Source organism: Oncorhynchus mykiss, chromosome 20 (assembly GCF_013265735.2).
Source record: "Oncorhynchus mykiss isolate Arlee chromosome 20, USDA_OmykA_1.1, whole genome shotgun sequence".
In the NCBI taxonomy this organism is placed as follows: Eukaryota; Metazoa; Chordata; class Actinopteri; order Salmoniformes; family Salmonidae; genus Oncorhynchus; species Oncorhynchus mykiss.
In genome coordinates, this window is record NC_048584.1 from 16,738,167 (window position 1) to 16,753,108 (window position 14,942).

The 14,942-nt window shown below is 42.1% G+C and overlaps 1 protein-coding gene across 2 annotated transcripts in view; it reads right to left on the reverse strand.

Moving 5' to 3' along the window:
• The window catches only part of LOC110498757 (formin-like protein 1), a 68,917-nt gene that overhangs the window by 33,394 nt on the left and 20,581 nt on the right, over positions 1-14,942 (reverse strand). For both annotated transcript variants that reach the window (XM_036955901.1, XM_036955902.1), the window contains exons 2-5: positions 8,131-8,214; positions 7,002-7,085; positions 6,717-6,790; positions 1,448-1,531 (exon numbers count right to left, since the gene is read on the reverse strand). In XM_036955901.1, coding sequence (XP_036811796.1) covers positions 1,448-1,531; positions 6,717-6,790; positions 7,002-7,085; positions 8,131-8,214 — 326 coding nt within the window. The remainder of the gene's footprint in view (positions 1-1,447; positions 1,532-6,716; positions 6,791-7,001; positions 7,086-8,130; positions 8,215-14,942) is intronic.

The following is a 14,942-nucleotide window of genomic DNA, read 5'->3' on the forward strand; positions in this document are numbered from 1 at the left end:
AAGATGGTTAAAATTGATGGGAAGATGGATGGAGCCAAATACAGGACCATTCTGGAAGAAAACCTGATGGAGTCTGCAAAAGACCTGAGACTGGGACGGAGATTTGTCTTCCAACAAGACAATGATCCAAAACATAAAGCAAAATCTACAATGGAATGGTTCAAAAATAAACATATCCAGGTGTTAGAATGGCCAAGTCAAAGTCCAGACCTGAATCCAATCAAGAATCTGTGGAAAGAACTGAAAACTGCTGTTCACAAATGCTCTCCATCCAACCTCACTGAGCTCGAGCTGTTTTGCAAGGAGGAATGGGAAAAAATGTCAGTCTCTCGATGTGCAAAACTGATAGAGACATACCCCAAGCGACTTACAGCTGTAATCGCAGCAAAAGGTGGCGCTACAAAGTATTAACTTAAGGGGGCTGAATAATTTTGCACGCCCAATTTTTCAGTTTTTGATTTGTTAAAAAAGTTTGAAATATCGTTCCACTTCATGATTGTGTCCCACTTGTTGTTGATTCTTCACAAAAAAATACAGTTTTATATCTTTATGTTTGAAGCCTGAAATGTGGCAAAAGGTCGCAAAGTTCAAGGGGGCCGAATACTTTCGCAAGGCACTGTATATTGAAACTGAACAACCGGAGAATAAGGACCTTGCTGAGGGTGACAAAGCACCCAATGACCACTCTGACAGAACTAGTTCCTTGGCTGAAATGGGAGAACCTGCATGAAGGACAACAGTCTCCAGGCGGTTTTAGAGGAAGGTCCTAAAAAAGGCTCCTTAACAAGTTCTACCCCCAAGCCATAAGACTGCTAAACATTTAATCAAATGGCTAACCGGACTATTTTCATTGAATCTCTTTTTTACTCTGCTTTTACTCTCGGTTTATTATCTATGCACAGTCACTTTATCCCTACATGTACATTTTACCTCAACTACCTCGACTAACCTGAACCCCGAACATTAACTAGGTACCGGTACCCCATGCATATAGCCTCGTTATTGTTATTTTGTGTCACTTTTTTTCATTTGACATTTTGATAGTATATATATTTTTTTTTAAAATATTTTGTTACTTACTTTAAAAACAAATCTGCATTGTTGGTTAAGGGCTTGTAAGTAAGCATTTCACGATAAGGTCTACACATGTTGTATTCCGCACATGTGACAAAGAAAATGTAATTTGATTCTACAAAGTATTGACTCAGGGGTGTGAATACCTATGTAAGTTAGAGATTTCTGTATTTTATTTTCAATTAATACAACAACAAAAAATCTAAAAACATGATTTAACTTTGTCACTATGGGGTATTGTGTGCAGGTGAGTGAAAAAAAAACAATGATTAATCCATGTTGAATTCAGGCTGTAACACAACAAAATGTGGAATAAGTCAAGGGGTAGGAATACTTTCTGAAGGCACTGTAGATGTGAAGGACTGGTACTTACGTGACGGCACATTGGGCGAAGGACAGGTAGTCAACCAGGACGTCCAGACCTCTGTTCTCCTCACCGAGAAACTCCTGAGCCCAGCTGGAGAGGAGGGGAAACAGGATATTATAATAAGACACAACGGGCACACCCTACAAGAATCGGATTTTTCAACGGTCAGACGTAACTACAACCCCAATCAGACACACATTACAGACATCCAGACATAATAATACTCAGATTGGACAACGACTAGACGTTACAATAGCTGCACATACGGTGACACTTTAAAGCAACATACATTTACAACAATCAAACATAACAGTATTAATAAGGTTACAACTGGATTGTTGGTCTAAGATTTTGTAACCGCAAGTAAAATAACAATCTCACTCAACCGAACGGTGAAAGAATCTCACAAGCACGACGCTCACAAGCGCGACAACAACAAAAATACTTACATCTGACTGTAGCTACACAATGCTTCAGTGTCTTTAGATATTTTTGTCAGATGTTACTATGGAATACTGAAGTATAATTACAAGCATTGCATAAGTGTCAAAGGCTTTTATTGACAATTACATGAAGTTGATGCAAAGAGTCAATATTTGCAGTGGTGACCCTTCTTTTTCAAGACCTCTGCAATCCGCCCTGGCATGCTGTCAATTAACTTCTGGGCCACATCCTGACTGATGGCAGCCCATTATTGCATAATCAATGCTTCGAGTTTGTCAGATTTTCTGGGGTTTTGTTTGTTCACCTGCCTTTTGAGGATTGACCACAAGTTCTCAATGGGATTAAGGTCTGGGGAGTTACAAGTTCTCAATGGGATTAAGGTCTGGGGAGTTTCCTGGCCATAGACCCAAAATATAGATTTTTTTTGTTCCCCGAGCCAATGAGTTATCACTTTTTACTCATGACAAGGTGCTCCATCATGTTGGAAAAGGCATTGTTCATCACCAAACTGTTCCTGGATGGTTGGGAGATGTTGCTCTCGGAGGATGTGTTGGTACCATTATTTATTCATGGCTGTGTTCTTTGACAAAATTGTGAGTGAACCCACTCCCTTGGCTGAGAAGCAACCCCACATATAAAAGGTCTCAGGATGCTTTACTGTTTGTGTGACACAGGACTGATGGTAGCACTCACCTTGTCTTCTCCAGACAAGGTTTTTCCGGATGCCCCAAACAATCGGAAAGGGGATTCATCAGAGAAAATGACTTTACCCCAGTCCTCAGCAGTCCAATCCCTGTACCCTTTGCAGAATATCAGTCTGTCCCTGATGTTTTTCCTGGAGAGAAGTGGCTTCTTTGCTGCCCTTCTTGACACCAGGTCATCCTCCAAAAGTCTTCACCTCACTATGCATGCAGATGCACTCACACCTGCCTGCTGCCATTCCTGAGCAAGCTCTGTACTGGTGGTTTCCTGATCCCGCAGCTGAATCAACTTTAGGAGACGGTCCTGGCGCTTGCTGGACTTTCTTGGGCGCCCTGAAGCCTTCTTCACAACAACTGAACCGCTCACCTTGAAGTTCTTGATGATCCGATAAATGGTTGATTTAGGCGCAATCTTACCCCTCCTGTCTCAGCCTCCAGTATTTATGCTGCAGTAGTTTATGTGTCGGGGGGCTGCGTCAGTTTGTTATATCTGGAGTACTTCTCCTGTCCTATCCGGTGTCCTGTGTGCATTTAAGTATGCTCTCTCTAATTCTCTCTTTCTTTCTCTCTTTCTTTCTCTCTCTCGGAGGACCTGAGCCCAAGGACCATGCCTCAGGACTACCTGACATGATGACTCCTTGCTGTCCCCAGTCCACCTGGCCGTGCTGCTGCTCCAGTTTCAACTGTTCTGCCTGTGATTATTATTATTTGACCATGCTGGTCATTTATGAACATTTGAACATCTTGGCCATGTTCTGTTATAATCTCCACCCGGCACAGCCAGAAGAGGACTGGCCACCCCACATAGCCTGGTTCCTCTCTAGGTTTCTTCCTAGGTTTTAGCCTTTCTAGGGAGTTTTTCCTAGCCACCGTGCTTCTACACCTGCATTGCTTGCTGTTTGGTGTTTTAGAATGGGTTTCTGTACAGCACTTTGAGATATCAGCTGATGTACGAAGGGCTATATAAATAAATTTGATTTGATTTGATTTTATTACTGGCAACAATATCCTTGCCTGTGAAGCCCTTTTTGGGCAAAGCAATGACGTGTTTCCTTGCAGATAACCATAGATGACAGAGGAAGAACAGTGATTCCAAGCACAACCTTCCTTTTGAATCTTCCAGTCTGTTATTCGAACTCAATCAGCATGACAGAGTGATCTCCAGCCATGTCCTCATCAACACTCACACCTGTGTTAACGAGAGAATTACTGACATGATGTCAGCTGGTCCTTTTGTGGCAGGGCTGAAATGCAGTGGAAATGTTTTTGGGGGATTCAGTTCATGTGCATGGCAAAGAGGGACTTTGCAATTAATTGCAATTCATCTGATCACTCTTCATAACATTCTGGAGTATATGCAAATTGCCATCATACATTCTGAGGCAGCAGACTTTGAAAATTCACAATTGTGTCATTCTCAAAACTTTTGGCCACGACCGTACTCTCAATCCTCCTCTTGATATGAAATCAAGCCTGGGCCAAGGCTAGACACACTGGCTTGTTAGCTGATTAGCAGCTATTTAGGGAATTAAGAAATGAGTGCACTGCCTCCGATAAACAGGCCACATCAAACTACTTCCTTTAGCAATATGACAGACTCTGTTAGCGATCCCTCTAAATTCTGGAAAAACAATAATTCGCTGAAGCAGGGCAATTCCCTTTCCTCTATTTCCCTGCCTAAGCAAGCAGTTTTAGACCGCTGCATCATTACTGAAAAGGTTCAGATTTGCTTTAATGATGCTTTAATGAGCATTTTATCTCAGCTTGGTGGTCATACTGGTCCTGGCCTGTCAGTTGATTGTTCTTTCCACATACAGCCTGATTTTCAAGCATTGCAGAGGTCACTGTTGGATCTAAAAGTAGTGCTAAATGCAAACAAAACAAAAGGCATGTTTTTTTTCTAGGTCCCATAAACCTAGATTTGCATGAATTTGTAATGACTAGTTTGAACGGTACAGAAATTGCGTGAGTTCCTTCCTACAAATATGTTGGTATCTGTCTTGATGACAAACTGTTATTTAAAAAACAAGTTCAAGTTCAAAGTTTGCTTATTTTACAGAAACAAAGCATGTCTGACTTTTGTTAATAGGAAGGAAATTGTCCAGGCCACTTATGTCGATTTTAGATTATGGGGATATTATCTATGTGCATGCAGCAGAATCTACAATTAAACACCTAGATGCTGTTTTCCATTGTGCACTTAGGTTTATTACTGGTGATGGTTATAGAACTCATCATTGTGTTTTGTATCAAAAAGTGGGTTGGGTGAAGCTGATTTGAGTTTTTTTGAGCCCTTCATGTGGAACAACTCACCGAGATCTCTGAAATTAGATGTTCTGGTCCCCCTATGTCAGTTCAGTGAAATGATCAGAGACCAATATGTTGATAAATGTGTCTGTTTTTCTTAATATGTTTTGTAATGTTGTATGTTGTACATACACTCAACAAAAATATAAAAGCAACGTGTAAAGTGTTGGTTTCATGCGATGAGATTTTCACAAAACATTTTTTAGCTCAAATGTTATGCACAAATTTGTTTACGTCCCTGTTAGTGAGCATTTCCTCTTTGCCAAAATAATCTATCTACCTGACAGGTGTGGCATATCAAAAAGCTGATGAAACAACATGATCATTACATGGGTGCACCTTGTACTGGGGACAATAAAAGGCCACTCTAAAATGTGCAGTTTTGTCATAGATGGCTCAAGTTTGGAGGGAGCGTGCAATTGGCATGGTGAATGCAGGAATGTCCACCAGAGCTGTTGCCAGAGAATTGAATGTTAATTTCTCTACCATAAGCCATCTCCAACGTCGTTTTAGAGAATTTGTCAGTGCATCCAACTGGCCTCACAACCGCAGACCATGTATGGCGTCGTGTGAGCAAGCAGTTTGCTGATGTCAATGTTGTGAACAGAGAGCCCCATGGTGATGGTGGGGTTATGGTATGGGCAGGCATAAGCTAATGACCACAATTGCATTTTATCAATGGCAATTTGAATGCACAGAGATACCGTGACGAGATCCTGAGGCCCATTGTCATGACATTCATCATTGTGAATCAAAAAGTGGGTTGGGCCTCTTTGTATGTAAAGAGAGAGCAGCATTTTCTTGTGTTTATCTAACAAAGCACTCATGCAAACTTCCTATCATCATTAATTCAATTTAGTCTTACAAATGACCAAACCCGGTATTAGGCTTGGATAACACTGGAGGGACCCTAGGGTCTCCACAGAGTTGGGGAAAGATGTTTTTTGGTTATTTTTTGCGGAACAACTTACAGAGCTTTCTGAAAATATATGTTCTGGTCCCCCTATGTCAGTTCAGTGTAATGATCAGAGACCTCTATGATGATTAAAGTAATTTTTTCTTAATGTTTAGTAATTCTGTATAGTGTTTGATTGGATTTATCTGTAAAAGAGACCCTGTCAAAATAAATGTTAAATATATATATGTATATATATATATATATATATATATATTTTTTTTTTAAAAGCCATTTTACAGTATTAGTATTTTGTTGGTCGAGTTCATAGCTGTTTTATCATCATAAGTTATTTATGCTGTCTATTACTGAACGCTTTAGTGACGGTTTTACTGCCTGTGTATTTTTTATTGTTTTTTGTATTATATTTTTTAACCTGTGTTATACTTGCTGCACCCTGTCAAGTTATTGTAAATAAGAATTTGTTCTTAAAGGGCAATTCCATCCCTTTTCAACCTCATTTTCATTATCTACAGCACAATACCAGTGTGAAAACTGTGCATTTCTATGTTTTGTAGAAGAAAAAAAATTATGTTAAAAAGTTCTACCCGATGACATGTGGGGAACAAGAAAATATCCTCCCTTTGGCAAGAATTTTGTTGCAGGTTTTGAAAAATGTTTTTTCTTGCTTTTAATTCTAAATTATGCATTTTTTTTTAGGACCTTTCGTGTTATCTTTTCAAACACAGATCATAGAATGTAGACAATGGTATGGTGCTAGAGATAATGAATATGAGGTTGAAAAGTGGCGGAAGTGCCATTTAATTGACCTACCTGTATAAATAAATCAAATAAATGTAGCTTGTGTAAGGATCAATAGATGGAGTGCTGATGAAAGCAGAAAAGTTGGGTAAGGGGCGGGTCTCACCCGATATGATTGGTCCTCAGGGAAATCTCCAGCTCTCTTAAGACCTGTGTGGACTCCTGGACACGCCTCTTGAACTGTCATAACACGCATAACAAGGTCATTATCGTTGTGGAGAAATGTTTGATGGTGTATAGCAAACAAAACAAGTGGTAACTTAGCTATGGACCAAACCAGTGTTTTTTTAAACATAGCTTTTGCAAATTCTGTTATATAAGTGATTACTTCAAGAAATTATGTTTTTGAAAGTATCTGAAAATATCTTACAGGACTGTATTGGTACAGTACCTTGCGACTGACCCCTCCCTGGTCAAGATAACTTTTGAGCTTCAGCAAGTAAGCAGAGGGAGGATTCTTCACTTGGAATCGTTCCTGTAGGAAGGAGGACGGACAGACAGACAGACAGACAGACAGACAGACAGACAGACAGACAGACAGACAGACAGAGAGACAGAGAGACAGAGAAACAGAGAGACAGAGAGACAGAGAGAGATGTTAGAGCGTATCTAAGTATGTTGATTACATGGGTGCACTGTGGGAGAAGGGGACCAGAGGGCAGAACACAGCAGGGACTTCACGGCCTTGATGATTTTTATTTTAACCCTTATTTTACCAGGTAAGTTGACTGAGAACACATTCTCATTTACAGCAACGATAGCTACAGGGGAGAGGAGATACAGGGGAGAGGAGGAGGGAGGGGGGGAAGGTGTATGAGTCAATTGGGGTGATTACGCTGCTTATTTATACAAGTATAACCAATTATATATCTGTTGGTGAGGCAGAGCTTTGCATGTCAGAATATCAATCTATCATTCAATGCCAGGTCAGAGTAGAGATAGACAGCCTTTGTTAACAATGGCTTTAGCTGTGCTAGATAATGGAAGGGACAACATTGAATCACTGCAGGTCTGTGCGACAGTGACAGTGACAGGTGTCCTGTGTGTCACTCCCCCCTGAGCCACAGGAAGTTATCTGCCTCGTCAATGTTGCCACAGCAACGTACAATTTTGATGAGGTTCCCAGCAGGATGCAAAGTGTGTGCGTGTGTGCACATGTGTGGTGGCGGGTGGTTGTTTCTTGCGTGCGCAAGTGTGTGTATGAACAACCACTCTCACTGCAATGGTGTGTCAATGGGGTGCTTTCCTAGAAACCAGGACACCACAACAACAACAAAATTGACACCTCAACGCCTCTATACGAAGTTCCGCCAAGCTTAAAGGATGCAGTGCATATCACCAGGGCTTGATTCATCACAACGTAGAATTCTCTAAAGAAGTTTCACATGGTTATCATGTTGCCTGAAGTTCCCCTAAGAACTATGATTACATCCTGTTACTGTAACGTTATCCACTAGGTGTTATTGAAACGTTAACGGTACAGTAGACTGTTGTTTTGTGCAGAGGAGTTGGAGTCCCACCTGATCACAGACCAGTTCCCACTTCTTCTCGTTGTCATACTGACACAGGATCTTCACCTTGTCTGGAGGCAGATTCATGGAGTTCTAATCACAGAGAGAGAGAGAGAGAGAGAGAGAGCGAGAGCGAGATGGAAGAGATGTACAAATAGAGAAACATTATCAATATGTCTGAAAACAGTTCGATTCCATGTGGTGCTGATGAGAACATTAGGCCGTCATGATTTTGACTGGAGTTTGATAAGCTATGTTGGCAAATTATGTTATGTTGCAATGAGTTGACTTGATGTGCAAACTTTAGATCCACTTCAAAACATAATGTATGAGTTTATCTTAAAACCTTTTCTTACTGCAACTGAAAACTATAAACACAAATTGCTGGGTGACATTTAGCCTGCAGATATACTGTACACTGTGTGTACAAAACATTACCTTCCTAATATTGAGTTGCACCCCCTTTTTCCCTCAGAACAGCCTCAATTTGTCCGAGCATTGACTCTATAAGGTGTCGAAAGCATTCCACAAGCATGCTGGCCCATGTTGACTCCAATGCTTCCCACAGTTTTGCCAAGTTTGCTGGATGTCCTTTGGGTAGTGGACCTACTGGCACCTACTACCATAGCCGGTTCAAAGGCACTTCAATCTTTTGTCAACCTTTGAATCGCACACACACACACACATTCCATGTCTCAATTGTCTCAAGACTTAAAAATCCTTCTTTAACCTGTCTCCTCCCCTTCCTCTACACTGATTGAAGTGGATTGAACATCAACAAGGGATCAGAGCTTTCACTGGGATTCACCTGGTCAGTCTATGTCATGAAAAGAGCAGGTGTTCCTAATGTTTTGTACACTCAGTGAAACTCCTAACTATATGAATAGGCCACGTGAATAGACCACGTGAATAGGCCATGTGAACAGACAGGCACACAATGTCCCTTGAATGCACAGTGCAGCCAGTTGCTATGACAAACTCGTCAATAATGCATCAGTACCTCAATGATTTCATTAAGCGTCACTCAGCGACAGCAATCCTGTCCCTATACAGTCGCCTTCTTCATGGCCCCCATGACTCAGAGGTCAATTTCACTACCGACAGGCTGACAGACAGTATTCCTGTAACAGCTGGGCGCCTTGGGCTGTTGCCACAACACCAGAGAGTGTATTGCTAAAGAGACTTTGTTATTGGTCTGACTCCATGTTTCAAGAGGAAGGTAATGGAGAGACAGTGGAAGGGGAAAGAAAGAGAGAACAGGAAGAGAGAGACAGAGTATAGTGTAACGTAGGGGGACTAATCTGAAATACTCTGGTTCTTTGCATCAAGGAGTGGATCAATGGAATGATCGGGCCAGAAATGATGTGATTTGTTTTGGTATTTACTCAGCAACTCGTCCTTGGACACGTCTTTGTTTCAGCAACATCAAGCGCTCTCAGAAAAATATGGTTATTTCAATACAGATTTAAAGTGTTCATCTTCATGTAATATTCCACTCCTAATCCCCACCTATATGTACATATCTACCTCAAATACTCCAGTATCCCTGCACATTGTACGTTTGGTATTGGCACTGAGTAAGAGGATCCCCTAAATGAATGAAAAGGAAATACATTGTGCCACGCCCTTAATTACAATAAGGCACACCTGGAAACTAACAGGTGCGTTCGAGACAGTTCCACAGTTTTACCCTGATACAATAGTTTACATCATTCTGACATAATCTCGTAAATTCTTTCACTCACACACTCTCAAAAAAGTTGCTGGAAAGATTGGTAGAGGGCTACAAATCAAATCAAATCCAATTGTATTTGTCACATGTGCCGAATACAACAGTGAAATGCTAACTTAACCAACGATGCAGTTTTGAGTGTCCCTTTTGTCCAGGTAGGAAAGGGCAGTGTGGAGTGCAATAGAGGTTGCATCATCTGTGGATCATTTGCAGTATGCAAATTGGAGTGTATCCAGGGTTTCTGGGATAATGGTGTTGATGTGAGTCATGACCAGCCTTTCAATGCATTTCATGGCTACAGACGTACTAAGTGCTATGGGTCGGTAGTCATTTAGGTAGGTTACCTTAGTGTTCTTGGGCACAGGGACTATGGTGGTCTGCTTGAAACATGTTGGTATGACAGACTCAGACAGGGAGAAATTGAAAATGTCAGTGAAGACACTTGCCAGTTGGTCAACGCATGCTCGGAGTACACGTCCTGGTAATCCGTCTGGCCCTGCGGCCTTGTGAATGTTGACCTGTTGAAAGGTCTTACTCACATCGGCTGCGGAGAGCGTGATCACACAGTCATCCAGAACAGTTGGTGCTCTCATGCATGTTTCAGTGTTACTTGCCTTGAAGCGAGCATAGAAGTTATTTATGTCGTCTGGTAGGCTCGTGTCACTCTGGGCAGCTCTCGGCTGTGCTTCCCTTTGTAGTCTGTAATAGTTTGCAAGCCCTGCCACATCTGACGAGCGTCGGAGCCGGTGTAGTACAATTCGATCTTAGTCTGTATTGAAGCTTTGCCTGTTTGATGGTTCGTCGGGGGGCATAGCGGGATTTCTTAAAAGCTTCCGGGTTAGAGTCCCGCTCCTTGAAAGCGGCAGCTCTACCCTTTAGCTCAGTGTGAATGTTGCCTGTAATCCGTGGCTTCTGGTTGGGGTATGTACGTACAGTCACTGTGGTGACGACGTCCTCGATGCAGTTATTGATATAGCCAGTGACTGATGTGGTGTACTGTACTCTTCAATGCCATCGGAAGAATCGCGGAACATATTCCAGTCTGTGCTAGCAAAATGGGCCTGTAGTTTAGCATCTGCTTCATCTGACCACTTTTTTATAGACCAAGTCACTGGTGCTTCCTGCTTTAGTTTTTGCTTGTAAGCAGGAATCAGGTTATGGTCAGATTTATCAAATGGAGGGCGAGGGAGAGCTTTGTACGCGTCTCTGTGTGTGGATTAAAGGTGGTCTTGAGTTTCTTTTCCCTCTGGTTGCACATTTAACATCTTGATAGAAATTTGGTGCAGGACATCCTTCTGTACACATGCAGGACATCCTTCTGTACTAATTATAGCCCAACACAGCCCTGCCACCCGGTGAAACTGGGCTAGACAACAGGAGACTCCCACTCAAGGACAAAACATATTTATCTTTTTACCTCGCCAACCCACTCCTCCTCCTTCCCCTCCTCTTCCTCCCCCTCTTCTCCTCCTTCCCCTCTTCTTCCTCCACCACTCCTCCTCCTTCCCCTCCTCTTCCTCCCCCACTCCTCCTCCTTCCCCTCTTCTTCCTCCCCCTCTTCTCCTCCTCCTGTTGTCTCTGTACGTTTCTGTAACTCTGTACAAACGTTGGCCCACCAGTAGAGAGGTATTGTTCTTCACAAGGTCACTCACAGTTAACTTTTTGGGTAAGCCTCCAAAGCAACACATTTTTCTCTCTCAGAATTGCTACTTGTTTTGTTTAGATACAGCGAATTGCTAGATACGCCCAGACAAGGGCTTCTCAGGATAGTCTATGATCTGTGGATACTTTGTAAATGCAATCTTAGTGGAAAAACTCACATGACCAGTCAGACATAAGTTAATGCTGAAGGAGGCTAATGGCCTTTTGGTTTTGATGCATCCCAACAAATATTTTTTGTAACCACGTCAGGTCAGTCAGTTAAAAGTTACTTGTGTCACACACAGGGGTGTGAAAACTGATGCACAACTAATAGCGAACAGCATCCTAAATCAATGGTACAGCCAGTGCTCTGATATATCAGACTTGATAAATTATGTTGGATCAATAAACTGGGATTAGAGTTGGTTGGTGGCTAGTCCTGTACAGATACACGCAGATGAGAAACCTCCTGGAGTTTTAGGCTAGTGTACATGCACAGAGGAGAAACCTATTGGAGTTTGATGGTAGTGTACATGCACAGAGGAGAAACCTATTGGAGTTTAATGGTAGTGTACATGCACAGAGGAGAAACCTGCTGGAGTTTAATGGTAGTGTACATGCACAGAGGAGAAATCTACTGGAGTTTAATGGTAGGAGAAACCTATTAGAGTTTGATGGTAGTGTACATGCACAGAGGAGAAACCTACTGGAGTTTAATGGTAGTGTACATGCACAGAGGAGAAACCTGTTGAAGTTTTACGGTAGTGTACATGCACAGAGAAGAAACCTACTGGAGTTTAATGGTAGTGTACATGCACAGAGGAGAAACCTCCTGGAGTTTAATGGTAGTGTACATGCACAGAGGAGAAACCTACTGGAGTTTAATGGTAGTGTACATGCACAGAGGAGAAACCTCCTGGAGTTTAATGGTAGTGTACATGCACAGAGAAGAAATCTACTGGAGTTTAATGGTAGTGTACATGCACAGAGGAGAAACCCTACTGGAGTTTTATGCTAGTGTACATGCACAGAGAAGAAACCTACTGGAGTTTAATGGTAGTGTACATGCACAGAGGAGAAACCCTACTGGAGTTTTATGCTAGTGTACATGCACAGAGAAGAAACCTACTGGAGTTTAATGGTAGTGTACATGCACAGAGGAGAAACCCTACTGGAGTTTTATGCTAGTGTACATGCACAGAGAAGAAACCTACTGGAGTTTTATGCTAGTGTACATGAATAGAGGAGAAACCTATTGGAGTTGTACGGTAGTGTACATGCACAGAGAAGAAACCTACTGGAGTTTTATGCTAGTGTACATGAATAGAGGAGAAACCTATTGGAGTTGTACGGTAGTGTACATGCACAGAGAAGAAACCTACTGGAGTTTTATGCTAGTGTACATGAATAGAGGAGAAACCTATTGGAGTTGTACGGTAGTGTACATGCACAGAGGAGAAACCTACTTGAGTTTTATGCTAGTGTACATGAATAGAGGAGAAACCTACTGGAGTTTTATGCTAGTGTACATGAATAGAGGAGAAACCTACTGGAGTTTTATGCTAGTGTACATGCACAGAGGAGAAACCTACTGGAGTTTTATGCTAGTGTACATGAATAGAGGAGAAACCTACTGGAGTTTTATGCTAGTGTACATGAATAGAGGAGAAACCTATTGGAGTTGTACGGTAGTGTACATGCACAGAGGAGAAACCTACTTGAGTTTTATGCTAGTGTACATGAATAGAGGAGAAACCTATTGGAGTTTTATGCTAGTGTACATGAATAGAGGAGAAACCTATTGGAGTTGTACGGTAGTGTACATGCACAGAGGAGAAACCTACTGCAGTTTTACAGCAGTGTACATGAATAGAGGAGAAACCTATTGGAGTTGTACGGTAGTGTACATGCACAGAGGAGAAACCTACTGGAGTTTTACGGTAGTGTATATGCACAGAGGAGAAACCTACTGGAGTTTTGCAGTAGTGTACATTCACAGAGGAGAAACCTACTGGAGTTGTACGGTCATGTATTCGCACAGTAGGGGAAATATGGCGTCAAAGTCACCTGTTTTCTTCTCATTGATATCATGAAGCTAGAGTTACATATGAGAGATGTGCATTTCAAAATCTGGAAAATACCCTGTTAATTCTCTGTAAAAAAAAATTACAAAGTTTTAAATGGTGCATACCGGTACTTAATACTGAAGGTCCATTTGTTACCGTTAAATTGGGCCACCTGTCTCTTTAGGAGCTCTATTTTCAAAGACAGTGGCGACGAGACAAACTGCACATCCCATTTCAGATTAGCCCTCCCCCTTGAGGTCTATTGATTAGACCTCCCCCTTGCTCTCTTCCCTCACATATACAGGACACATACTCCTACACAAGGATACACAGAAACATACACAGCCATGCCTCATAAGGTACCACCGCCAGTGACACACCCTCTTTGCTGTGTGATAAAGCAGATTGAATGTTACAGGGGAACAAGCGCAGCCTGCATTCATGCAGACTTGTGGGACAGCATACAGCATAGTATCAAACTGCTCTCATTGTCATAACAAAGTAAATGTGGCACTCCGACATTAGGCTTCACTTCCAATCCCGTCATTCACTTTAAAAAGGCTTCTCAGCTCTAGATCCGTAACTCTCCAGGGACAATGTCTGTCTCGGCTACCAGGAGGCCTCAAGAAGTGTGGTTGAGGCTGCCATGTCAAGTAGCCTGGGAGCATGTCGCTTCCTTCTGTTTTAATTAAGCTGCCATGTTTAACAGAGGCCCACTCAGGAGGTAGGGCAGTTAGCTCCTATCCGTCTCTGATTAACTTTGGGAGTTGGGGAAATTCATTTTGTGAGTTGGGGAAAGGCTAACAGTCAGTATGTGAGAGGCTAAATTCCGCCAAATGGGTAAACAGTACCACAAAGAGGGTGGAAAAGGTGACAGTGAGAATACCTGCATTGCGTGCTATTTGCTAAACTAATAGAAAATTATTTTGACATACAGTATGTACAGTCTTTAGGGCATGGAAATGAATAAGCTGTCAAAATATTTCAGAGGGTTAATTCGGGTGGAGTTGAGACATTGTCATCATTACGGTCTCTACTCAGTCTTGTTGTGCTGTACCTGGCTACCAAACAACCTTTAAGGGCTTTAGTGACAAAGGTCCTTTGTATGAGGTTCTGTAATTGATACCTGGGTTGGCTCCCACCAATGTGGGGTCTGTGGAGCCACCTTGGCTCTCCGGCCTCAGTGGAGCAGAAAACAACATGGCCGTCAGTTTCACAGAGGTACTCTATAATTTCATGCAAGCATGTGTACACAAACATGTTCAAAGTAAACTCACACCCTTTTGATCAAATCCAAACCCACATGTAAGCTGCATCCTAATGTTTTTATGCTCTCATACAAAGACTGGCATGCATATACAGGAGCACACGTAGACACGCGT